The 26001-nt window shown below is 38.3% G+C and overlaps 1 protein-coding gene across 1 annotated transcript in view; it reads left to right on the forward strand.

Annotated features, from left to right (window-relative positions):
• Nucleotides 1-14752, forward strand: part of UBXN2B (UBX domain protein 2B) — a 28895-nt gene extending 14143 nt beyond the window's left edge. Inside the window, exons 5-8 of the mRNA XM_046642336.1 lie at nt 822-931; nt 3616-3753; nt 9130-9291; nt 10507-14752. Coding sequence (XP_046498292.1) covers nt 822-931; nt 3616-3753; nt 9130-9291; nt 10507-10669 — 573 coding nt within the window. The 3' untranslated portion in view covers nt 10670-14752. The remainder of the gene's footprint in view (nt 1-821; nt 932-3615; nt 3754-9129; nt 9292-10506) is intronic.
• The last annotated feature ends 11249 nt before the right edge of the window (nt 14753-26001 follow it).

Consider the following 26001-nt stretch of genomic DNA (forward strand, 5'->3'; position numbering starts at 1 on the left):
TATAGGGGCTGGCCCAGTGGCACAGTGGTTAAGATCACACCTTCCACTTTGGCAGCCTGGGGTTCGCCATTTCACATTGCCGGTGCAGACCTATGCACCACTTGTCAAGCCATGCTGTGGCAGGCGTCACACATATAACGTGGAGGAAGTTGGGTACAGATTTTAGCTCACGGCCAGTCTTCCTCAGCAGAAAGAGGAGGATTGGCGGCAGATGTTAGCTCAGGGCTAATCTTCCTCCAAAAACAAAAAGAAAGCTTATATATATGTTCCAATAATTATAAGTGGTATACTGTCATAATATAGAATAAGCTGAGTTCTAAACATAGAAACACCTCAAGTGATTCTTTGTTTCGTTGCCTTTTGAAATTTTGGAGTTACAGTGTCATTGTAAAAATGTATAGTTTAGCCTTGGAGCATCACTGGAAATTCTGTCTTGCCTGTTCGCATGAATATTTAAGCTCTGGCAGAGAATAACATGGGCACAGATGAAGAAGAAGGGTGGGTGTTGAGTGACAGCTGGGTGTTCTCATTGCCTTCGTTTTCTCAGTGAACTAGAAATAATTGTACTTCAAGGCCAGGGTCCAGCTGTGGGACTTTCGGTATTTCAACCATTGTCAGTTTGTTATGCTAAATACAGATCTGCTAAGCAAACACACATGGTTTATGTCTTTATTTTAACTATGAATAAATAATAGTGCAAATAACTGCATATTTTAAATTAAGTAGATGGTTTAATATATTGTGAAATATCACATTTGAAACTTAAAGTGGTTTAATGCAGATGGATTCTTGCGTTTATCTTTTTTTCCTATGCTCACAAGGTTCAGATTTTGCTTAAACTGTGGAGCAATGGTTTCAGCTTAGATGATGGAGAATTGAGACCTTACAGTGACCCAACAAATGCTCAATTTCTGGAGTCTGTTAAGAGAGGGTAAGATGTATTATTTGTATTTTATTGGCTACTTTAGGTGGGGCTTTTTTTTTTCTTTTTTTACAGATGCTGTTCAGTAGTGAATGCACTACGGGTTTGTAAGAGTTAGGTACTGGAATATATTATGTAAGTGATTGCCAGGGGAAGGGCATTTTTTAAGTATGTAAAGGATAAATTGCTGTCTGTAAGCCACTGGGTCTTGGGGGGAGGGACAGTGACATTGGTCCCTTTTAAAGTCTGATGAAGCTCTGGTCCCAATTCCGAGAAGGAACATCTTAGTGTCATAAATCAGTGAATTGATTAGCATGTAGCTACCCATCCGCTAAGCCACTGTCCTGCTTACTGTTGACAGGGTGACTCTCATTGCATGTATGCCTGAAATTCAGCAACTTATATTAGCAATCTTTTAAAGTGGCATTACTGCTGGCAGAAGATTTCAAAAGGTTGGTTTGAAGTTATACTTTGTGAAAGTAAACCAGATATACAGTGCTCTGACCCATCTAAAGAACGTCGTTACTCACCAGCCCTTCTTGCTAAAGGATGAGGAACCAAGTCATTTTGCTATGATTATAAAAGTTCTTCTGCTTCTGCTTTCGCTAGCTGAGAACATGATCATTCCTAAGTGGAAATACAACTTAAGACATAAGTTGGTGATGAACTGGGAGGTTTAAGCAGCAGTGAAGGGACTGGAGTAGGATGTTATGCTCCACGCAGGAACTGAAGGTGGCGCTTTTCCAAGTGATAAAATATGTCCAAGGAGAGTGGCTGAAGTGGCAGGGAGATGAACCTCAGTGGAGTTGAGGTAGTCAGGGACCTGAAGGAAATGTATTTTAGAACACTAAGTTGCATAAGTTTTGACTTTGAATTCTACAAGGATAATGTCAGGGTACCTAAAAAGCAAGAAATGCTGTAAGCCATATGCAGAAGTCATTGAGAAAGGTGGGAAGAAGTCCTGGGAGGAGTATCTGGTGGTGGCAAATACAAAGCTATAATAGTTTAAATTCATGCTCTGGACTCGGCAGCCGGCAGAGTCCCTGGGAAGAGCCCGGAGTGACTGAGAGGGGAAGTGTTCACCTGCTAAGTGAGGATCAGCCTTACTGTGGACATCGATGCTTGTTTCAGGACGGTGGAAGAAAAGAACACGTTGATGATGAATGTACTATAATATAGATCAAAACTAATTTATTGTTAAATGATAATAATCCATAAACTTCATAGGCTAATGTTCAAACAATCATAGTATACTAAAAGAACTTTTTTATTTGAACCACACCATGTCCTCGAATCCAGTTTATCTGAGCCACGCTTTATCCTCAAGTACAAATTATGATCAAGAACAGTTTTATGAAAGACTCCTTAAAAAAAGTTACTGATGTCAGATAGTGTTTGTCAACTGTATTATCATTGTCCCCAAATATTTTGTAACACCATCTTCACTATCCTCAAAGAAGAACTCAGATAATATAATCTATCTATGCATATTATTTCCCAACAATTTATATAGTATTCTATCTTAAATATATGAAGAAATAAAGGAAAGTAATCTATCATAAAATTATACATTTCAATGTATAAATGACCACACCATGAGACTTGATGAAGGAGTCAGATAGTTTGCACCTATGTGCAGTCTAGCACTACTCATGTAAATGTGACAGACAACAACAGGATAACGAGGTCTGTGAAGTTGGCAGCTTAATTACTATAAATGACATTGCAGTCTGAGACACGGTAAAGTTCCAAACAGAACAAAATGTGATCTTCCCTCCGTTTATATGGTAGTACATTCTTGGGAATTTCAAAGTGTGTTAATATAATACCAAAAGAAACAGTTTTTGCTTATATGTAAGGTGGAGCCTAGTAAGCCTTAGGTTTTAGGCTCAGACATTATAGACAGTGTTGTTGTCCACGTGAATCTCTGGCAGGGCATTCAGTGTTTCTGTGGAAGTCCAAACAAGTCTTCATTGGGCAAGATGAATCCCTGGTCCTGACTGAATGACAGCAGCCCTCACGAATCACACAGCAATCCAAAACACCCCGTCAGGGTTGGCCTGGTGGTATAGGGGTTAGGTCTGTGTGCTCTGCTTCAGCAGCCTGGGGATCGCAGGTTCAGATCCCAGGCACAGACCTACTAGCACCATTGATCAAGCCATGCTGTGGCGGCATGCCACATAAAATAGGAAGATTGGCAGAGATGTTAGCTCAGTGACAATCTTCCTGAAGAAAAAGAGGAAGATTGGCAACAGATGTTAGCTCAGGGCCAAGCTTCCTCACCAAAAATCAAAACAAAACAGAAAAACACCCCTGTCCACTTTCAGACTTCTCCAGGGAGTTTAGAATTAAATATCTGCATTTACTATTATGTCCTCCTAGGAATTTTCTAGTGCTAATTTAGGTATAAATTGCAGTCTTGCAGTTTGACTTTCTAAATGTCAGAAGTACCCCAAGATCACTGTGAAACAAGAAATCCCTGTGTTGAAAACCACTAAGGAGAAATGTGATGCCGCTTTAAGAGAGAGAGAGAGATCTACAGTGACTAATCGGTCATCGTGGAAATTTCTATATTATAGTTTAAGCAAAAATGACTGTTTTTCAGTGTAGCTCACATCTTGATTATAGTAACCTCCACAGTGTAGATTCATTATTTGAATAGTTAACTAAAACTTTTTTCCCCTTTTTAAAAGAGAGATTCCCTTGGAGCTTCAGCGACTGGTTCATGGTGGCCAAGTGAATTTGGACATGGAGGATCATCAAGATCAAGAATACGTAAAACCGAGATTGAGGTTCAAGGCTTTTAGTGGAGAAGGACAAAAACTTGGAAGGTAAAATCCTAAAAAGAGAAAAATGTTTGTCTTTGTTCAATGTGAATTTTCTTTGAGAATAAATAAAGCAAAATAACCTGGAAAGTAAAAACTAAAATATGAACTTTGAAGACCTTGCTGATGGAATTAGATATGCAAATCCAGGGATAATATTATTAGATAATATTTAGCAACTGCCACCTTCCTAGCCCTCTAAGCACTTTAACATACATTAACTCAATCTTCGCAACACCTCTGGTGGAGAGCCTGTCATTACTCCATTTGCGGGTGCAATAATTTCCTCAAGGTGATTGAACTGGGAGGTGGTTAGCATGTGGCCATCCTGCCTCTTTCTGATTACATGGGTCCAAAGGGGGAAATTGTAAAGAGTTGTTGATTAGATAAAACAATAGATAGCTTAGATCACAGCTTTAAGCATGCCTGTCTGCGATAAGTAATTGTTAAGCTCTTACAGCAAGAGCGATATGTTTAGTTTGGTTATTTTCTATATATTTTAAGCAGCCAAACTCTTTCTTCAAATTATTGAAGCCCAATGTGTAAAACATAGAAAACCTGAACTCCTCTAATTGTAGGTGTTGCAGGGAGTTGTCTGAGACATTTCCGAAGAACCCATAGGATGTTGCTGAGCACAGTTTAGAAATCAGTGTACATGGTATAATGTGTGAGTGGACTCCTTAAAATAGCCGTGGCTTGAAAGCATCTTAATAAGTCTTATAAAGTAAGTGGGTAATAGTTACCCTCTATTTGTCCACATATCTCTATAGGAGACGTGGAATTGTGGCATTACCCATCTTTCCAACATACCCTTGTGCATCCTTTGTTCCTTTTCATGTGATTGTTTGCCTTCTAAGGTCTTTTCAGTTCTCTTGTACACACTGGTTCTCTGTTCCCCTCTCATTTCTCACACTAGGAAAATATTCATTATTGGTTCTTTACACTTGTCTTTCATATCTCTAGTCTCCCGTCTCTATCCTTTTCTTCTGAAAGAGAATGATTTCTGCGACATATAGGGAGTAAGGAAACATGTGTTGACCTGACTTTGTTTTAGGATCTGAATCCTTCAGCTCCCAGTGTGCTGGACTTTTCTCCCTTGTTTCTCTTTACTACCAGCACAGGTCAGGCTTCCCCTGAATTGTTCTATTTCTTTCCTCTTTTTGTTTTTATAACTATGACTCTCAGATAGAGTTTTCTAAAATATTTTCTAGCACTTCTCATTTTTTACTTAATATTTATTGAGATAATGATTTTTAGTTAGAACACGGGTAAAATGCCCAGTCATCTCTTTGCTTAAGACATACTTTCTCTATTATTTAAATTTATGACCAAGAATTAATGTTAGAATGCACATCTTTGTTAGTAGAAGTACAGTAAATCTACAATTGGAATTGGAGAAGGTAGCATAAAGGGAAGATAGCTGAGAAGGACCACTGGTTATAATCAGCAATTTCACCTCATGAAAATAAGGATATTATCTAATTATAGTATCTTATAAAGGCCAGCCTTTTTCCTTATAAGGCAGATAGCTAGAGAAAGATTTTTAAAAAGGAGAAAATGATAAAGGAAAATGACAGAGTTCAGCAGTGATAATGCTATGCCGATCATTAGCCATATTGGTCAGGGTTTGTGATTATAGAAAACAGACCTCACTTGCTAGTTTAAATAGTAAGAGGCTTCTTAGAGAGCCATGGAAAGTTTATAGACTTTCTACAAGAGATAGCAAACTAAGTCATCCTTAGGAGAAACAAACATAACAGAGAACTTTCTAGAGAAAATACTTCCTCTGCCCCCTCAGTTGCTCAGTCCCTTAGGGACCAGACACTGGAACATTCCATCATGACTGCTCTGGAAGAATCAAATGCCTCCGACACCTTGGTAACCAGAAGACCTGCATAGCTTCCACTTTGCGGTGCCCACTTTCACCACACAAGTATGGATTTGTTTGCTCAGGGGAAGGGATGAATCGTATAAAATCCTAGCTGCAAGGGAGTCTGACAAATGTAGTCTTCAGAGTTTTCAGGTTCTAATGTATAGGAAATTTAGACTAGGTTAGCATGGTGGTGTGAGCCTGTATCACGCACTTGAATCCTAATGTTGAATAGTTGAATATATATTCTAAGAAAGTGAAGAATTGCATAGAACATTTTAAAAGACTTTACATTAAAAAAATATTAAAATAGAAAAGTTCTGCGGGCCAGCTTGTGGCTGAGTGGTTAAGTTCACACGCTCCGCTTCTGGGACCCAGGGTTATGTCACTTCAGATCCTGGGCATGGACATGGCACCACTCATTAAGCCATGCTGAGGCGGCGTCCCACATAGCACCACCAGAGGCACTCACAACTAGAATATATAACTACGTACTGCAGGGCTTTGAGAAGAAGAAGAAGAAGAAAAAAGATTGGCAACAGATGTTAGCTCAGGTGCCAATCTTTAAAAAAAAAAAAAATTCAGCCTCTTGTGGTTTCAACAGTCTGTTTAAAAAAAAAGAAAGAAGAAAGTTCTAACAGTTAACCTTTATCTGTTCAGAAAGTAACTTTCTAAAATGACTCTTTCCCAAGAGTTCCAGACAACGATTTACTGAACAGAGAAATAATTAAAAAGAAGCAAACAAAACAGAGATGGAAATAATTCCATTGTTTTCCATAGCTGGCAGTCTAATTGCAAACAGAACATTACTTAGATGGAAACTAAATTTTTTATTGTGATGTACAGATAATTAGGGGTAAACCTAAATGCAGTCAAAATATTACCCATTGCCCTCACGTAATATAATAGGAGCAAGCAAATCGTAGATGGAAAACTGCAAATTTACAATGGTAGAACAAACTGTAATACTGAATAAAAATCAGCTTGGTCAGCTAGAGTCGAGCCCAACAAGTAGAAAATCAGATTCATTTTTGATAGGCAGGGCTAACAGTAGGTGTTCACTGTTGGCTTTTGAGCTGGCATGTATGGTGATAAAAATCATGATTTGAAGCACATCTCTCTTTCTGCTTAAGAGCAGTCACTGCCTGTTTATCATACTGTACAGTTCAGTCCAGAAGATTCTGTTTGCCACTCTCACCCAGCCCCTGCGCCTGAGGTTTGACTTCATCTTGATCCCAGGACCCTGGAGGGCTCTCTTCTCTCGAGTCTAACAGCCCTTCCCTCCTGCCTTTCCATCATGTTCTTATCCTGGCAGTTCTGTGGCCCCCTTGCCTGACTGTGCAGTCATTGGATTGGTCTGCTCTGTGCCGGTCAGTGCTGCTGGGGGCATTCGCACACCTGTGCTGGGCGGGCAAGCGAAGCTGCTCCTGCTCTCGAGGGGCTGATCCCAGAGGTCCCCTGCTGTCCCTGAGCCCCCTGTTCTTCCCCCGCCCCTCACTCTCATGGATTCCTGTGCTTCCAGGCTCACTGAGAAAACAGAGCCCAGCAAGAACGCACTTTCTTAATATATTCCCCTTAGCCTCTGAGTTTGTTAAATCCATCCTTACTTCCCTCTTTTAAACTTAAAGATGTTTTTCCTCCTGTCTGAGGGAGTCATTCCACTTACAATCTACATCCTCTCCTCCAGTTTGCCTGGAAAGCTTGTTTTATCAATTAACTTCCTTCTTTTCTTTGCTTAAAAACTTTCTTTTTAATGTAACACTTGAGACATACAAACTATATCAAACTATCACTATGGCTGGATCAATTGAATGATAAGGAGAAAGTTTTCAGTAGCAAACAGGCATGACTTTGACAGCTAAATATTAAAGTTACTGTATTTTTTTTAAATGGTGTTTTTATACCACAGTAACCGACTTGCTTGCTACCTCTCTCTGTGGCTCTGAGCCTGTCTTTCAATCTCTGTGACTCAGTTTTCCCTTCCTATAAAATGATGTGGTTGACCTGAATTATCTTGAAAGTCCATTCCAGTCCTCAGATGTTATTCCATATAATTTCATGTTGACATACACACAACTTCAAAGAAAAGCATGAAAGGGCTTTTCTTACCGAGTGTCCCTGCCCTGTACTTCATTTTTATGTTTTGAGAAGAACTTTCCTGGTCAGAATCTATTTTAAACAGTGAGCATTAAGGTACAGAAACAGCAATACCAACTTGACAGTGCAACTATTTAGGCCCTCAATTCGAAACTTGAAAGAAAATTCCTTAATAAGATCTGATGAGTGATTACAAGTCATCTTTTCCTCATTTTTCATATCTTTATCTTATATATTCTGAAATCAGTTCTAAAATATATGTCAGGAAATAGTTAAAGAAAGGGGAAGTGTTAGCAGTAAGTGCCAGTTCATTTTACCACTTTACCATATATTCTGAGAAACTTTTTGGGTGGGAATGGGAGTCATTATGTGCTAAATTTACACTTGACTAAAGCTCAAGTGTTCGGAGGACTTTTATACTAATAAATATAGATTTATTTTATTTTTTTTCAAAAGAAAATAATTTATAGGAAGCCATCTAAATCTCCGTATTTGAGAGAACAAACATCGAGACTATCAAAGAATCTCTTAAGATGACAGAGAAGGTTAGAATTTGATGTCTATAAAGAATTCAGCTAAATTTGTTTTAATTTCTTGACCAAAAGAGCACTCTCTTTTTGACATTCACTTTCAGCTTACAATGCTTGGTCATCCTGCTTCATTAGAAAGCACTGAGAAAGCACTGCTAAGGTTGCTAGTAATCAAGGTCAATGGTAAGATGTCCTATCAAATAAGCTTCATCATAAATTCATCACCATATATAAAATGTCATTCCTCACTAACACTTAGGACTTACTTCTCTTTTGTAAAGCAGTCACTGCTTAAGTCCGATGTTTTTAAGTAATATTAATTATGTTTAAATTAAACTAATAGTTTAATGCTGGTGATTCGTACAAAGATAGCTGGCACCTGTTGAAACACTGTTCGAGGCTCTATGTTAAGGACTTAGTGGGTATAGCATACCACGTGACATAGAATCATTTCTTCCCATTTTATAAATGATAGAACTTGGATTCAAAGAGATTAATTTACTTAGTCAAGTTTACAGTGGTGACATAGCTGACTGGATTCAAAACCAAGTCTGTCTCCGTTCATACCCATTCTTTGACTAAAGACTGTTGTGCTAAACAGTTGTGCTAACATGACATTTCAAAGGGATCAAGGGGGAAAGAATACAAAGTTAGGCTTTTGAAAGAGATTGGATAAACTAAATCAGAATCATAGGATCCAAAATAATTTTAATATAATGAAAGAGATTGGCAGATGTATAGGAAACTGGAAGAAAGTCCAGAAGTCCTAGGCCGGATACCGTGAGAATCACCTATAGATCTAAGCGGTTATTCTCCTGTCTTCACTTTGTCAAATGTCTTATGTTTTCAAATTTGTGTTCTAATTCTTTAATTCTTCTTTCTTAGCCTTACACCTGAAATAGTCAGTACCCCTTCCTCCCCAGAAGAAGAGGATAAATCGATGTTTAACGCAGTTGTCCTTATCGATGATTCAGTGCCAACAACAAAGATTCAGGTCAGGTTAGCAGATGGGAGTCGTCTGATACAGAGATTCAACAGTACGCACAGGTCAGCTGCTGGTTTGCTCTTGTACACGTGGTTGCTTGTCTGTGTAAAACTGTATGTGACTTGAGTAATGAAATCTAATGAAGAATGAATGAAATTCTTTAGACTTAGTTTTGAAGTAAGTTTTTGACAGAAGAAAAAAACTTTAAAAGGATAATAGCTGTGTGTAAGGAGTGAAATATGTAGTAGTTAAATATCTTCTGTAAACTGTCCAAAGACTAATGCAAATTCAGATATTCAAAAATAAAGTTGTTAAACTTTTGCACTTCTGCACTGTTGCTAAAACCATGTAAAGTGGGATCAGATTTGATTTAATATAGTAAAACCTTATTGGGACTTTACTTATTTAAAAATTTATGATAATTCTGGTTGGAATTAACTTTCCACCTAGCAGATTCTTCATAATATAAATTTGTAGTGTAAATAAAGTTTAATGGTGCTGTTGTCAAGTATTTCAAATGAACTTTTAAAAATGTTATTTTAGGGGGCTGACCTGGTGGTGTTAGTGGTTAAATTTGCACACCCCACTTCGGCAGCCCGGGATTTGCAGATTGGGATCCCAGACATGTACCTAGCACCATTTGGCAAGCCATGCTGTGGTGGCATCCCACGTAAAATAGAGGAAGATTGGCACAGATGTTAGTTCAGGGCCAATGTTCCTCATAAAAAACAAAAAAAAGGTCATTTTAGCATTCATTTGTACATTTGTTGTGCTAATAAGATATTATTTTTATTTGTTCATTGTATCCATCTGAGGGATACATTTATGATCTTAGTTGAGTTGTATGTGAAAGTAATTTTTAAAAATTATTCTCATGACTTATGCTTTTCATAGTCACAGACTCACCTTGACACAGGCCAATCAGAGGCACCTTTTTCTGGGTCGTGTACTGCTGAAATATTTTATACTCCGAAGAGAGTAGGACCTGCACTTTTGGTGTCATAACATTGTTGATATTTGTTTTCTGTGTACCTCACCTGAAGATTGTCTCTGTTTACGGTCAAAGTAGATATTAGGTACACTCCAAAGGTAACGCTTAGTTTGATCTTAAAGCCAAGATAAATCCATCCATTGAAGTAGTGTAAATTAAAGAAAGTTACAGAACATTTAAATAAGAATTAGAAGTGTGTAATTTTTATTATTATCTAATGTTAGCTAAAAGCTTACATGGCAATAAAATTTTGTATCACAAATTAATCTTTATCTTCTTTCTTCAGGATCCTGGATGTTCGGGACTTTATTGTGCAATCCCGTCCTGAATTTGCAAGTCTTGACTTTATTCTTGTGACTTCATTTCCAAACAAAGAGCTAACAGATGAAAGCCTGACACTACAAGAAGCAGATATTCTTAACACTGTGATACTCCAGCAACTAAAATAACGTTGCTCCTATTCATGCAGTGGCATGTAGGAAGGAGAATGTGCCATGTTAAAAGGGAGATACTTAGAGCATTAAAAAAAACTAATGATTTTTATTATTTCTACAGATCAATTTTGGTTTTACTCTTACTCTATCTTCCAGCCTTTAGTATAGATGAACTTGGACTGGGAATAGATCTTGAGACAAATATGTATGAGTTTTTAGTTGCAGGGCTGGCTTATGTTGGTACCTTTTAAGTATTCTGGCAAAACTATTTGTTACATGCTCAGTGTTAATGTAACAACATTTGTTTACAGAGAAAATGAACAAAACCCCAATTTGATAAATGCATTTGGTAAAATTTGCACTAAAGTTTCCTGATGCTGCTTTGATCAACAGCCATTAAGAAATCTTCTGATGAAATAATTTGAAATTTTTTCTGTGCTATATACTGAAAAGAGTCTGTATTCTGATTTTGAAATACTTGATCATGAGATAATTATTTCTCCTATTAAGATTTTACACATTCTTTTTACTTACTGATTTAGCTGTACTACTAGTGTCAAAAAATACAGTTTGGCCTTGTATTTTACAGAACTATAACCATCATAAATTAGAAACAAAGACATAGAGGTCAGCAGTTCTCGAGAAGATGTGTTAAACAGCCCTTTAAAATAGAGTAATTACATTCCCTCCCAGAGCCTGCCTTGATCACATTCATTTCTTCCTTTAACACGTTTTTCTAGGGACCTGCACTATTTACTAAGCACTGTTCTAAGTGTTCAACCCAGAATGTATTCTATTTCAGGACAGAACAAGTGTGGAAATACAGGAATGTAAATTCTATCAGACAGACTGGATCTAAAGAATTACCAGCATAAATGTTTGCATTTCTGCAAAAGCCAGGTATTTCCTGAATGAGGTGGCTACATCAGGAATAGGAAAAGCTGCAGCTTGTTCCCCAATATCATTTCATCTTTGCTCACCACTCCTGCTTAGTTTTTTGTTGCTGCTGTAACAAATTACTACAAGCTCAGTGGCCTAAAGTAGCACAGATTTATCATCTTATAATTCTGTAGGTTAGTCGCTGGCATGGGTCGCACGGTGCTGAAGTAAGGTGTCCACAGGGCTGCATTCCTTCCGGGAGGCTCTAGGGGAGAAGCATTTCCTGTCTTTTTAACTTCTAGAGGCCACCTATGTTTCTTGGCCTGTGACCCCCTATCTCCATCTTCAAAACCAGCAACATTGTATCTCTGCCCTTCTCTGTCATCATACCTCTGACAACCTCTGGGAAAGGTTCTCTGCTGTTAAGGACTCATGTGATTAGATTGGGTCCACCAGATGATGCAGGATCGTTTCCCCATCATGAGGTCCATAGTAACTGTAACCACATCTTCAAAATCCCATCTGCCATGTAAAGTGACATATCACAGGCTCCTTCTGGAGGCTCCAGGAGTGAAGGTGTTTTAGCCTCTTCACCTTGTAGAGGCTGCTGGCATCCCTTTACTTGCGACCATGTCCCTCCAGTTTCTGCTCTGTCCTTACGTCTGTTACTACCACCTTGCATTCTGCTTTCCTTTTAGTGGGACCCTTGTCATTACATTTGGTTTACTGGATAATCCAGGATAATCTCATCTCAAAATACTTAGCTAATCACATCTACAAAATCCCTCTTACCTTGTAAGGTAAGAAATTCACAGGTTTGGGGATCAGAACATGAACTCTGGGGGTGTGGGGGGAGCATTCTGTCTACCACAGTCCACTCCTGCCTCAAAGATTCACATCTATCTTAAAGTCACCCATCCAGAGGTGCTAAAAGTCTCAGCCTGTTAGGCATCAACTTAAAGTGCGAAATCTTATCTGAATCTCACCAGCTGGAAAGTTCCAAATCTCACTTAAATCATGTAAATCAGGTGTGAGAGGATCTGGGTGTGATTCCTGGGACACAATTCCTTGCCATCTGTGTTCCTATGAACCTAGAAAAACAGTTAGCTGCTTTCAAATATAGTGGTAGGACAGGCATAGAGTAACAGTTATAGCCATTCCTGTGCAAAAAAATAGAAAATAGAATTAAAAAAGAAGCCACCAGTGCCAAGCAATAGGAATTCAGCTAGACACACTCCATTAGGTTTCAAGGCCTGAGAATCATCTTCTGTGGCTTGCAGCACTGTCCTTGGCTTGTGACTCCCTCTCAGAGTCATCTTGTCTTTTTCATGAAAGTGAGCTCATGTTTGCAGCTGAGTAATTTTATCAGCTTGTTTCTTGCCTGTGGAATTCTGGGAGGTCCAACCATCTTTCCTTTCATGCTGTCTCTATCCATTTCAGTTTAAGATGGCAACGTCTGCTGATATAACATTCTCAAGAAATCTGTGGATGTCTGTATGTTAGAGACATTCACCCTGTTAGCCTGAAGGCCCCTCCACAGAGCTTTCCAGGATAATCCCTTCTCTACTTTTGGCTTTTTTTTTTTTTTTTTTTTTTTTTTTTTGAGATAGCTGAAAGGATCTGTGAGTTGCACCCTTAATCTCTTCAAAGAACCTTTTGTGTGACTGGACTCTCAGTTTTTTGATCTTTCTCAGGTATTGGCAAAAGACTGTACAGCCACACCCGCATCTCTTTGCCTAGGGCAGGCTTTCCTGACAGTGAATCTCTTAATTTGAATGTCTTTTGCCACTGCCGTAGGCTAAGAATTTCTGTCATCAAGTCCTGTTTTCTTTACATTTAGCAGTTCTTCCCTCAATTTATCTACCTCCTCTCACATTTTACTATAACCAGCAAGAAGAAAGTATGCCCACCTTCCACACTTTGCTTAGAAATCTCTTCAGCTGAATATCTTAAATTTATCACTTGCAGCTTATGCTGTCCACATAACTGTGGGCCACAATTCAGCTAAGCGTTTTGCCGTTATGTAACTAAAAATCTCTTTTTCTTCAGTTTCCAACAGCATGTTCCTCATTTCCTCCTGAGCCCTCACTGGCAGCACCTTTACTGACCTTATTTCTGCTAACAGTCTGTTCATGATAGTGTAGCTATCTCTATGGCAACTGAGGTTTTCTCTCCCGTGCTCCCTACTTCCTTTAAGCCGTCACTAGCATTTAGCATCCGTGGAACAGTTAACAGTGTTCAGGGCAACCTTGGCTCTTTCTGTCATGCTCCTGAAAATTCTTCCAACCCCTACCCACTGCCCAGTTCCAAAGCCACTTGTGCATTTTTAGATATTTGTTCCAGCAGCACCCCACTTTCAGGTATCTAGAAAAGTCTACTCTGCCCACTCACTGCCAGTTGACTTGAATGTGCCAGTGGGAGACTTGGAATTCACCTTTCTCTGGGGGCTCTGGTTATTTCAAGGAGGTGCGTTCACCCAGGTTTTAGTACTGGGAGTGCTACCAGAACCGCCACAGGGTAGAAGTGTTCATCCCACCACAGAGAAGACTTTTTCTCTGTCATAACGAAGAGTGAGAGGATTATTCCCAAGGCTCCCCCTCAGAATAGGGAGCCTTGTTACTTTCTACTAATTGCAACCAACTTAGAGAATATGTAACTAACAGTTCAAAAAATCAGTCTCAGTTGAAAAAGATTATCAAAGTTAAACTGCATTTTCACAGGAGCAAAATCGTCTTCCTAAGGCAATAATCTATTGAAACAAATGAGCATTTTAAATAAAAGGGCACTGCCCTCTTTTGGATTAACAAAATGGGGGAAAAATTAATCAAACTCTGTGAAATTATTTGAAATTTTATTGTAGTTTCTTTTATCAATTAAATGGAGTGCCTCTAGATGCACATACGAAACGACTGCCATTTTTGTATATAATAGTCTTCCAGAACATAGAGATTTACATTAAGAGAGAGAATTAAACATCCAGAAGGGGTGACCAGTACTTCCACGTGTACTAGGTAGTGTTTGCTTCATTTAGAGTCGTTTTCCTGAATTCTTTTTACTACTGCAGTCACTGTAACTTTTAAAGTTTATAATCATCTCAAAAAAGATGTTACAATGAGCAGTTAGAGAACCATGTGTGAGGTCAATTGTTTTGCATGATGTATGTAATAAAAAAATTTTAAGTGTCTGCTTACCAATAAAGAATGTTTTCACTGAAACTCATTGAAAATTCTTTTCAAAATTTCCTTGATTTGCAGTTTTATTTGAGTGGCTTAATGGAGTATTTTAAGCATGAGTAACATTTCCTGTGGTTTAATTTCCTGTGGTATATCATTTTAATGGGCAGAGAAGGAACTGAGCTGTAGCAGTGTTATCTCAATTTCCCATTACTGTTTGTTTTTATTCCACCAAAAGAAAAGTACAAATTTTTCTTAACTTTTTGCCACAGTAGATTTCTGAAAACTGTCGCAACTTGTATTGTTGATAAGTCGTCATGTTTTCCTCTTAAGAGCTTTGCATCACCCGTGATCAGTGATGCAAATTAATATGTGTGTCCAATCTTGTCATAAAGGCTAAAAACCATTTTCTATAATCCTCTATATAATTTTTAATTAAAGTATCTTTTAACTCCAAGTAAATGATTTATAAAGGGAGTCCCAATGCATATGTATAACTGTGTGTGTGTGTGTGTGTGTGTGTGTGTTTGTATAGCACGGGAAAATTAACATGTGTGGCCTAGAATTAACAACTAGCTATAATCCACTTACTTTAACAATTTGGCCTCTTTAGAATTGATAGGTATGGACTATATCTCTGAAAAAAAAAGGAAAAAATGCCCTGTTAGAAAGTTTGAACTTGATGACTTATTTTCTTTTAGATAAATGTTTCTGTATTGTAAAAACAAGACAGCAGGCCCAAAGTGGAGTCACTTATGCTAAGCCCCACGTCACCAAACCAAGACTGACTGAATTACAGTTTCAGCTCTCCCAGAAATGGAATCTTAACCAGCCCCTCAGGAATCAGCCCATCAGCACCCAGTGACACCACCTGCCTGAGAGACCCTGCTATCCCCTAAAGGAAGGTGCCCTTGCCACAACCAGTCTGCTTTTTGCCTAGTATACGTTCCTTATTTCTGTTCTCTTCTGCCTATGAAAGTCATTTTGTACAGCTCCTCAGAGCTCCTTTCTGTCTGCTAGATTGGATGCTACCCGATTCATGAATCTTTGAATGAAGCCAATAAGATATTTAAAATTTGCTCATTTGAATTTTGTTTTTTAACAATATTAAGCCGAGACATCCAGGATCATTCTAGGGTGCTTCAACCTTTAAATTTCCTCTCAGTACTGACTGGTTGATTTCCTATGACTTCTTAGCTACTCAGATGAAAGCTACAGGGAAAGAATGGTGGTCAGTCAGTTCTGTTGAATGTATCACATCATTTCTTGCTTTCTTTGGAGAGCCTGATAAATAATTCCCAACTTGTTAGAGTGCACTTAAAGACATCACACAATTAGCAATACAGTGCTTTTCCTATTGGCTTCCAGTGAATTAAGATATGCATGTTAATTAGGCAACAACAAAAGACAACTACAAGATTAAAGGTGTGGGGCAATTTTTTTTTTCCCCTCACAAAATTCTCTTTCCTGCCCTTTAGCTCCTCAGTGCAAACTTGGCTTAGTTCTCCTGTTTATAATGGCGCACATAAGTGCAGGTATCAACACAGTCCTGTTTAAGGCAATCATGTTTCTCGCTCCAACCTTGGGGACAGAAGAGTATTTAAGATGAAAATATTCTTTTATTTTATGCCTTTGTATTTACTTTTTGGTTTGTATTTTTCTTAGTTACATAGTGCACCTTTCAATGAACTTTCAGAACATTGTTAATTATAAAACTACATTGTAATTTCATATTTAACGTCTTTCCCACTTTATTTTTCTTTTTTGTCTTTCTGGGGAAGGCTTGTTTCTTCTAATGTTGACACATTTCATCCTAGGATCAGGAATGGTACAAAGTATAATTTTGAGTTTTCTATCCGAATCTATTGACTAAAAAACAAGTATAAATACTACAGATATTCAAAACATCAGTAGGCTTGAAAGCAAAAGCATGAACATAGTTGAGTAGAGGTGGAGGTGCCAGCAGCCTGGAATTGGTAACTGGATCTGGGCTTTTGAGCACAGAAGGTGGTAGGATGAAGTAACATGTTACAGAAAGAAATTTCATCCCTTCTACAGATCAATGTGAGATTTAACATTCCCTGAGGTGAGATGGTCATTTTTATTAATGTAATAAAATTTCATGCAAATAAATGTTTTATATATGCATAAAAATATATGCATCAAGGCTAGAAGGTGTTTTTCCCCTTGAAAATCTATAATAAATGTTTATAATGTAAGTAAACATTACTGTTTGAAATACTGTGTGCATAGGTGTTCGTTCTTTGGCAACTCAAACTAATCTGACTTTATTCTCTAATATTAAGCGTGTGTGATTCACTTGCAATAAGGAGTACTATCTTAGAGATGACTACTTGGGTTTAACATTTATTGAGGGCTTACTCAGCAGAATCCTATATTTGGCAGGCAGCAAGTTTAACTTGCTGTTAACTCTAACAGTTTGTCATTCTGACCCCATGTTTATTAAAAAGAAAAAATTCATCTGAGTAAATTTGAGGATCTAATTGGCTTTATGTAATGATTCATGAATTTGGCAGTATCCCATCTTAGCAGATGGAAGGAACTCTGTGGAGCTGTACAAAATGAAAGGCTTTTATAGGCAGAAGGGGGTAGGAAAAGGAAATTTCTAGCAAAGAGTGAATTGCTTCAGGCAAAGTCACCTTCCTTTGGGAGACAGAAGGGATCCATCGGGCAGATTACCTCACTACTGCTAACCAGGTGATTCTAGATTGATTTGTTAAAGGTTACGTTTCTGGGAGAGGCTGAAACTGCAGTTTCTTTAGCTAATACAACTTGATTTGCTGACATAGGGCTTGGCATAAGTGACTCTACATTGGGACTATTGTCTCTTAAAAATTTCCCTTCCCCCCCTTTTGATCAGGCTTTCAGCTTGACTGAGAGAGGTGATCAAAATTTAAGGCATTAGCGCCACTCCCACCTACTCCTCTGATGGTCTTGCAGTTTTTTCTCATCCCTGTGTGGTATTGATATGTCATGATGGGGGTTTTTTGCTGAATCTCTGGTATTTACAGGTCATGACTCACGATTTTTTAGTTGGTCATTCTCTTTGTTTCTTTTCTGATGTTCCAGTCTTAGGGAGATCATTTTCTTGGTGGTTAGCAGCTGCAAAGAGGCGTTGAAAGCTTTTGAGAAAATATAGCACACCAGGGAGACTGCTATGATTATTATAAGCAGGATAATTTCCCATATCTGGAGTGTACTTCAGAGTCCTGGTCCCCAAGATCCAAACCAATCCAAATCCAATAAGTCAAAGAAAGACTCCATTGAAAGAGTCACTTTCTTAAGCCAAATGGCTTGTTCAGTGATTCTTATGTAGCTGAGTTTCAACTTCCCCAAAGTATTAGTTAGGTGCAGCAAGTGGTGTTGGCCATAGCACAGACCCCTCCTTGTTCAACTAAAAGATAATCAAGAGCTATATATTATCAAGAACAACCTTGGTCAAAGAGTCTGAGGATCTTTGTTGAGTAGCTATCACTTTTGCAGCAGATCCTTCAATATATTCAAGAGTTAAGGAGAGATTTCTGATCATAGCTGCATCTGTACTCACTGTTAACCAGGCAAGTAGGGACCTGTCAAAGGAAGGGAATCCTGAGTAATGAATGGCATCTGGTAGGTCCTTTCTAACTAGGTGATGTAAAATTCAGAGGAGTTGACCAATGAAGTGTCTCAGTTTGTTTATGAACAGTTAGGGGCACAGTTAGATAACCTAAAAGGCATTGCCCAGTTATGCACCAGCCATCTAGGCATTCCTACAGATCAGAATTTTTTATGACAAGTCCAATAATCTGAAAAGTTACCCTCCTTAGCAATGGCCTGGGAGATATGGCTGATGGTGTTATCTTTCCAGGCCAATGCCAGATAGAGGAAAGAAAGAGGAGAAGAAAGGGTTTTATGTTTAAAATTAGGAAGTTTTGATCCAGTATATTGGGAGGAAGCAGTCTATAATGATGTAAGCCTACTTCTCTTCCTTGTCACTTTGATCTGAAAGTCTCCAGTGTCTGCACAGGACCAGATGTCAGCTGTGAGAGGAGTACCCAAGGTTCAAGTCCCTGAGGTTTGGCTGCCATCTGGGTAGTGAAGAAGACCTGGTATGGTTCCTTTCAAGGACGTTCAAGGGCAGTCCTTGTTCTTAGTGATTCCAAGTCAGAAGGGTAGGAGAAAATTGGAAATGTTAGGTTGGAGAGTCATAACCAGATATTTGAGAAAACCAGAAGAATTTAGGATAAAGTTCAGTTTACAGGTATATAACAAAACCTCAAAGGCAATTAACAGGACTAAAATCTAATATTTACAAAGGTCCAAGCATTTTTTTTCTCTACAGTTACTCCCATTTTTTACCAAAGATAATCAGAGTAGAACTAATTTGTTTGCATTAAAGTTGGCCTGATTATTTACATAAGTACAGCAAAAATGGTGATTGACCATATGAGCTCTTTTAGACTGCTTTGCTTTCCTTTCATAAGGAATCTCAGATTGAACTCAAAAGCTTCTCAAGGCTAGGAAGCCAAGGCAGGGACTCACCATCAGATTTTGCCTGTAATACCTGTAGTTTGGGTGAATTTCTATCAGTCAAAGCCTTGGTAATATAGCCAGTGCCTCCAGTTGGGTTCTGTTACAAGGAGAACAGATTCTTATTGAACTTATGTAAATTACTAACTATATTGTCATGAAAAGAATACTTAATAGTTTTCAAATTCTGGAAGAATCAGGTAGGGAGAAAAAGTAAATGTTTCATCTTTGTTTACAAAGGGATACTTTATCAAATTGCTTTAAATCATAGGTAGTTGAAGAGAAAATTTTCCTTAATTCTGGAAAAAACAAAACATTAAGGAACCAGCAATATTTCAAACAAAAAGTTATAAAAAAAACTTATAATCATCCTCCTGAATTCATTCAGTGCCATGTAATTAATCCTTATTCTGCTTGAATCCAGTTTTTCCATTAATTCTTGAAATTCTTAGTACAGTTTTATGATCTTAAAGCTATCAGAAACCTGTATTCGTCAAAGCTCTTTCCATTAATCTTCTTGAAGATGAAGCACTTTTGTAGGAACACTTCTGTAAAAGCTCAGAGTGAAACAGTAATCATCTGTAAATGACAAAAAAATTAAAATGGCCAAGGTTCAATGGAATTAACAAGGAAATTTGGTTATTTCTGTAACACACAACATTTTAAGATAATAACCAGGAATTTCACACAATCTGGAACGCTTATTATATATACAAATACAACATAAAGAAGCCTTAGTATTACTTCTTATTTGACAGTGCCTCTCATGTAATTTAACATCAAATAAGCCTAAATAGCATCTCTCTTTGTATAAGGAGGGAGAAAAAATCTTTTAAGATGTTCCTGGGTCTCTCTGGAAAATCCCAAAGTTATTTTGAGGTCAAAATGACTTCCTTTAGAATTTGATTTGGGGGAACTTTGTCAAAAATACAAAGTCTTTAAAACACTTGTACAAATAGGATCACAGGTCCCTGTGAAACAACACCTGGTTATCTATTTAACCAAAGGAACTATTAAAGACTTCCAGGCAAATACAGCAAGTTACATAGTTGTAAAAACCATAGCTCTTTTAATAGAGAAGACTCAGTTTTCCTAAGTAATCAAAGACCTAATGATAAAGATCACATGAAGCACAGCAAGTTATTTTGGTAAGACACAAAATCTTTGTTGTTCTTGCAGATTACATAAAAGGTGAAGGAAGACTTTTCACAATATCTTATCAAGAGCAGACCAATAGTCCAAGAAAACTTTGTCCCTTTACCAGAGAGAAAACAAAATTCTGATTTTGCACGAGCTTACTTTTGATATTAAAGCTCATTTTTTTATTCAAATAAATTAATTTTAATCTTAGCCAGCTTGACCACTCATAAATTTCTTTTCACAAGATTCCTTTTTCACAAGCCTTCTTCAGCTTTCTTATTTGCCTTTAAATTTTTGTCCTATACTTTCTCTATTTCCTGTTCTGAAATATCCAGCCTCACTTTTAGGACAAAATTACTTTCTTTTCCCCCAATAAAAATGCATTTCTATTTCTCATATCTTCTTTTATTGAAAACTCACAACTTACTTTCCTTGCATATGGAGGTGTTCACCTTATTATTTCTAGTAGTTTACATATATGTTATAATTTTTAACCCATAAAAGTCTTAATTTCTAGTGAGAATAAAGAAGCAAATACCTGTGAACTGTCTTTTACATCAGCATTCTTTAGATTGGCAAATTTATGAATACATTTGATCATTTCTAGAAACGTATGATTCCTTATAGCAAAATTTTCAATGTAGCATGACATGTTTACTAATAGATCCAAATATTATTAGTCCCTCTGTAAAAGGAAGCCAAAACTTGATAAATCTAGTTTTATTATTGTTTCAGTATTTTATTTAATTTGAAGCGATCTAGCTATTCAGTGAATTTCCATCATTTAACTTAACTTAGCAGAACTCTAAGCTTTCAAGTTACCAAAAGATTTTGGAAACTATTTGCTTAAAAGTTCACCTGGAAACTCTTAACCTATTTACAACTATTTAAATCATTTGTTCTTTACAATTATGTTTAGATTGCCTACAAAAACTTCACTAAACATTAGACAAATTCAGCCATCATCCTGTTACTTTTCTGGCTAATTTTGTAACAGATAACATGAACTTATTTGATGAGTAAACCCATGTAGAATAAAAATATTATATTTAATGCTGATAACTCTAAAGACATCCCTGTTTTAATTAATTAAACCAACAACCTCAAACTAGGTTTTATTTACCAAAGATTAATCCTATATGATGTGAACATGAAATCCATTTGGTCAAATTTTCTATTTTATTTTTGAGAGTTTTAGGAACATTTTAATCATATAAGCACTTAATTTTTTAAAAAGTCAATTAAATAGAGCTCTTTTACAAATTAATTTTAGTACTACCTTCTGGAGGTAGAAAAATACCACACATCTATAACATATATAGAGAGATACACATAAACATATGGACAGATGCAAACTGAGATATTATAGCTTTCATTCTAATATTTTAGCCATGAGTCGGGTACAATAATACAAAACTCACTAGTTATAAAACAAGTTGGATCTAAATTGTGTTTCTGGGAGCTAGAATGAGTCAAGGTTACCTGCTCAGATGGCTAAAGCTCTTTACTAATATTTATGGAGAAGATACTTAAGGTTTTATTCATTTGCGTAAGTTTCAAATAACCTTTCCCCCTTTTGTTTTCTTTCTGATAAGAATTACCTCCTGGGGGCCGGCCCAGTGGTGCAGCAGTTAAGTTCACACATTCTGCTTTGGTGGCCCGGGGTTCACTGATTTGGATCCCGGGTTCAGACCTAAGCACCACTTTTCAGGCCATGCTGTGGCAGGCATCCCACATATAAAATGGAAGAATATGGACATGAGTGTTAGCTCAGGGCCAGTCTTCCTCAGCAAAAAGAGGAGGATTGGTGGCACACGTTAGGTCAAGGCTAATCTTCCTCAAAAAAAAAAAAAAGAATTACCTCCTGAATTTTGCATTTTAAAGAAATGGCCCAGCTAAGAGTTCCTGAAGAAGACCAGATAGAACATTTGAACCTCAAAGGCACAGGAAAATAATGCACGTTCCTCGAAGAAGGATTTTTGTTCCCTAAGGCCAGAATTTTTACAATACATACAAGCCTTTTGAATAAACAGGGGAGTTTTGGGGGTTGGTAAAAAGGATAGGTGGATTTTGAATTGTTTCTGGAGGTGTGTCTCTCGTTCTGCTGAGATTTGTAAGATAAGGACAGTTGCTTTTAATTCCTTGAGGAACTGGGTTGCAACTTAAGTGACAGCATAGGTTGAGCCACCTATCCAACCACGTTATCTTCAATTTGCCTTTTTATATGAGGGAGAAGATTTACCACTATGATGGAATTCAAAAGGTTTCTGTGTTCTGGATTTAGATCTGTTTGTCTGTCTTTGGAATGTTTTAGTAAATCTTTCCACAAAGGCCTCAGAAGGTTTTTCTTTCCCTCTGGGTACATATCTTGTCTGTTCTCAGCCAGGACAAACAGTAGATATTCCTGGCTGTTTCAAACAACCCCGTGGACCCAAGAGGCATCCTCAAAGAGGGTGCTAAAGATATTATCTCCATGTGATCTAGAGCCACTCTCAAAGATCAATAACCAGTGGCCTAGATTTGAGAAGGAAGGGACAATGTAAAATTTTATTTATTTTCTTCTACTAGGCACTACAGACAGAGATTCAGGAGAGCTGACTCTGGTCAGAATCCTCACCTTTAGCCAGCTTCTGTCAGTTTTCCCTGGATCCTATCGTCAGGCTCCAAGTGAGGTTTAAAGTAGAGTGTAGCTCTACCAGAATTTGGCCAGATTTTTAAAACTAATTTTAATTTTAGTTTTCCCTTTGCTGTTTAAGGGGATTACTCATTGCAGTTTACAGGAGAAGCCCTCAGAGTCCTGTCAGTTCTGGGAGAGGCCTAGATGGGGACACTTCTTTTGGGATAGATGTGAGGGCCTTCAATTTGATGTTGAAGGATTTACCTAAAACGTTTGAGAACAATATTTTTCCAGTATCCTAGGTGATTACAAATGATACCTTGACTCCTGAGCCAGCATTTTGATGGTGGACCCCTAAGAGGGTGCAGTGTGGAGACCCAGGTACTATTTTAGGTGCCTGGCCTTGGAGCTGTTGTAGCCGTAAGACCAATAGACTGGCAGACTTTTGTTCATGATCTTGTTCCAAAGTCCTTTCAAAGTGCTCAGCTATGGTCACAAGTTTGGTGAGACCAGTGACCTCGCATCCTATTTTCTGTCTTTTTATCCACCCACTAATCTCAGGAGATAATCCATTTACAAATAGGGCAACTAGAGCAGGTTGGGTTACCTCATTTATTGTAGAGAACCTGGAATGCCATAGGAAGAGAGCATCCAGACAGGCTTTAACATCTGCCACAGATTCATCTTTCTTTTGTTTGCATGTTTCAATAAAAGCCCAATCAATGTAAGCAGGGAAGACACTAGGAATGGCTTTTAAAAGCTCAGTTGCTATTTTGTGAGCTTTTTCTGGTTCACGAGTGGACTATATTGGAGATTGAGGATCTCAGATACCTTCAGGGTTCCACTATTATGCTTCCAACATCTATTTTGGGGCTTCACCAGGTCCTCTCAGCATGTGCCTAAGCTGATAAAGATCTGGCAGCCAGGAATCATAGGCCCCAATAATAACTCTAAATTCTTCAGAAGACTTTTGAGGATCCTCTCTGGGTTTAAGAAATTCCTTAACTATGGCCCTTAGTTTTGTCTTTGAACAAGGAGTGAAAGATACCTGAGGAGGGTGGCCTGCAACCTTGGGTGGTTTTATTTAAAAAGGCAACTCTTTAATAGTCTCTTCAGAGTGGAAAGGCAGTTCAGATACAGAATTAGTAGAACATGAGTGTTCAGGTAAAGGAGGATAGAGGGGAGCAGTGGGGGTCACGTCAGTCTTACTGTCTTTTGGCTTAGATACCTCTTGTGTCTTTAATTTTTCATTAATCTCTTGCAATGAATATTTCAAGGAGACTACTTTGGAATGTTGAAGGCTTCTGGAAGCTTCTGCATGCCAATTAAAATAGGTATCCTATTCTGTTTGTTTAATTTGGGAAACTTTGCTTTCAAGTGCACTTCCTAAGTGAAAAACTTTGTCTAATTGGAATGTTCCCCATAATGGTCATTGTAATTCTAAGTTGTTTTTAGTAAGATTTTGCCATTTTTGCTCCCAGAACCAGAGTTGTTAGACATAAAATAGGCATGTATGCTGGAAGGTGACATGCTTGACTCTTTGGAGCTTAATGATCCCATTCTTTTTTTTGTTTTTGGCTAAGCCTTTGGGTCTTTTGGAGTCAAACTAATACTTCAGGGGGATGTGCCACTGGGTTGGAGATTGTGTGGTGTTTTACAGTGTACCTCATTGCATGGAAATGTTCTTGAGGTTGACAGGTGACATAGTGTCAATCTAACCCATTCTGTGACCAACATATCCTATTGCAAGAGTCATCAAGTTAGGAGGCAAGCACACTTATCAGCTTTTAAGTGCTCAACCCGTGCCTACAAATTTTTGTGGCTTTTTGGCTTCTGAAATTCGCGTTAGGATTAGCATTTATTTAAACATGTGCACCTTACCATTCCAGGAGTAACCAAGAGATATCACTGCAACCTGGCCAAAAGGAGCCCCTGTGTGCACCTCCAGCAATTCCCAACATGGAACTGGGGGCTGGGGAAAGGGCTGAAGCAGCAGCCCCTAAAGAATGGGGACTGCGGACTGATTCCAAACAAATAGGGAACCGCAGCTGCCACCAGCAGTTCCCAACTTGGAATCTGCAGAAGGATTCCAAACAAATGGGGAACTAAAGTGGCAGCAGTTGCCAACATGGAATCTGGAGACAGAACCAAGGGCTGGGGTTTCCAGTCGAGTGGGAATTGCAGTATGAACCAAGGGCTAAGGGCTAGGGCTCCAGGTGGAACGGTCTCCTAGGTCAAGCTGACCTGCCCTTGACTGGAAGACCGATTAAATTGGGAGCTCAACGCAAAGAGAGAAGAGCTCAGAACTGAGAGGAACTTGCCTACAGCCCTCAGAAACAGCAAGAAAGAGAACCCAAGAGGGTTCGCAGGTACCACCCACATCTCTGTTTCTTGTAGTCCCCGAAGTGATCAGAAGTCTCCTTTAGTCCTGCCACTGCCACCAAATCTGTTAAAAAACAAAATTCAGCTGAGTAAATTGGAAGATCTAATTGGCTTTATTTAACGATTCATGAATCGGGCAGCATCCCATCTTAGCAGATAGAAAGGAGCTCTGAAGATCTGTATAAAATGAAAGGTTTTTGTAGGCAGAAGAGAGCAGAAAAGAAAGTTTCTAGCAAAGAAGGGATTGTTTCTGGCAAGGTCACCTTCCTATGGGAGATGGAAGTGGTCTATCAGGCAGATTACCTCACCAGTGCTAACCAGGTAATTCCAGATTAACTGGTTAAATGTTATACTCCTGGGAGAGGCTGAAACTGCAATTAGGTTACATATTAAGTCTTGGTTTGCTGATGTGGGGTGTAGCATAAGTGACTCCATTTGGGGCCTGTAGTCTCTTTTTTCTGTGTGTGTGTGGTGAGAAAGAGTGGCCCTGCGCTGACATCTGTTGCCAATCTTTCCCTTTGTGCTTGAGGAAGATTGTCCCTGAGCTAACATCTGTGACAATTTCCCTCTACTTTGTGTGTGGGACACTCCCACAGCATGGCTTAATGAGTAGTGTGTAGGTCTGC

Source organism: Equus quagga, chromosome 16 (assembly GCF_021613505.1).
Source record: "Equus quagga isolate Etosha38 chromosome 16, UCLA_HA_Equagga_1.0, whole genome shotgun sequence".
Taxonomy (NCBI): domain Eukaryota; kingdom Metazoa; phylum Chordata; class Mammalia; order Perissodactyla; family Equidae; genus Equus; species Equus quagga.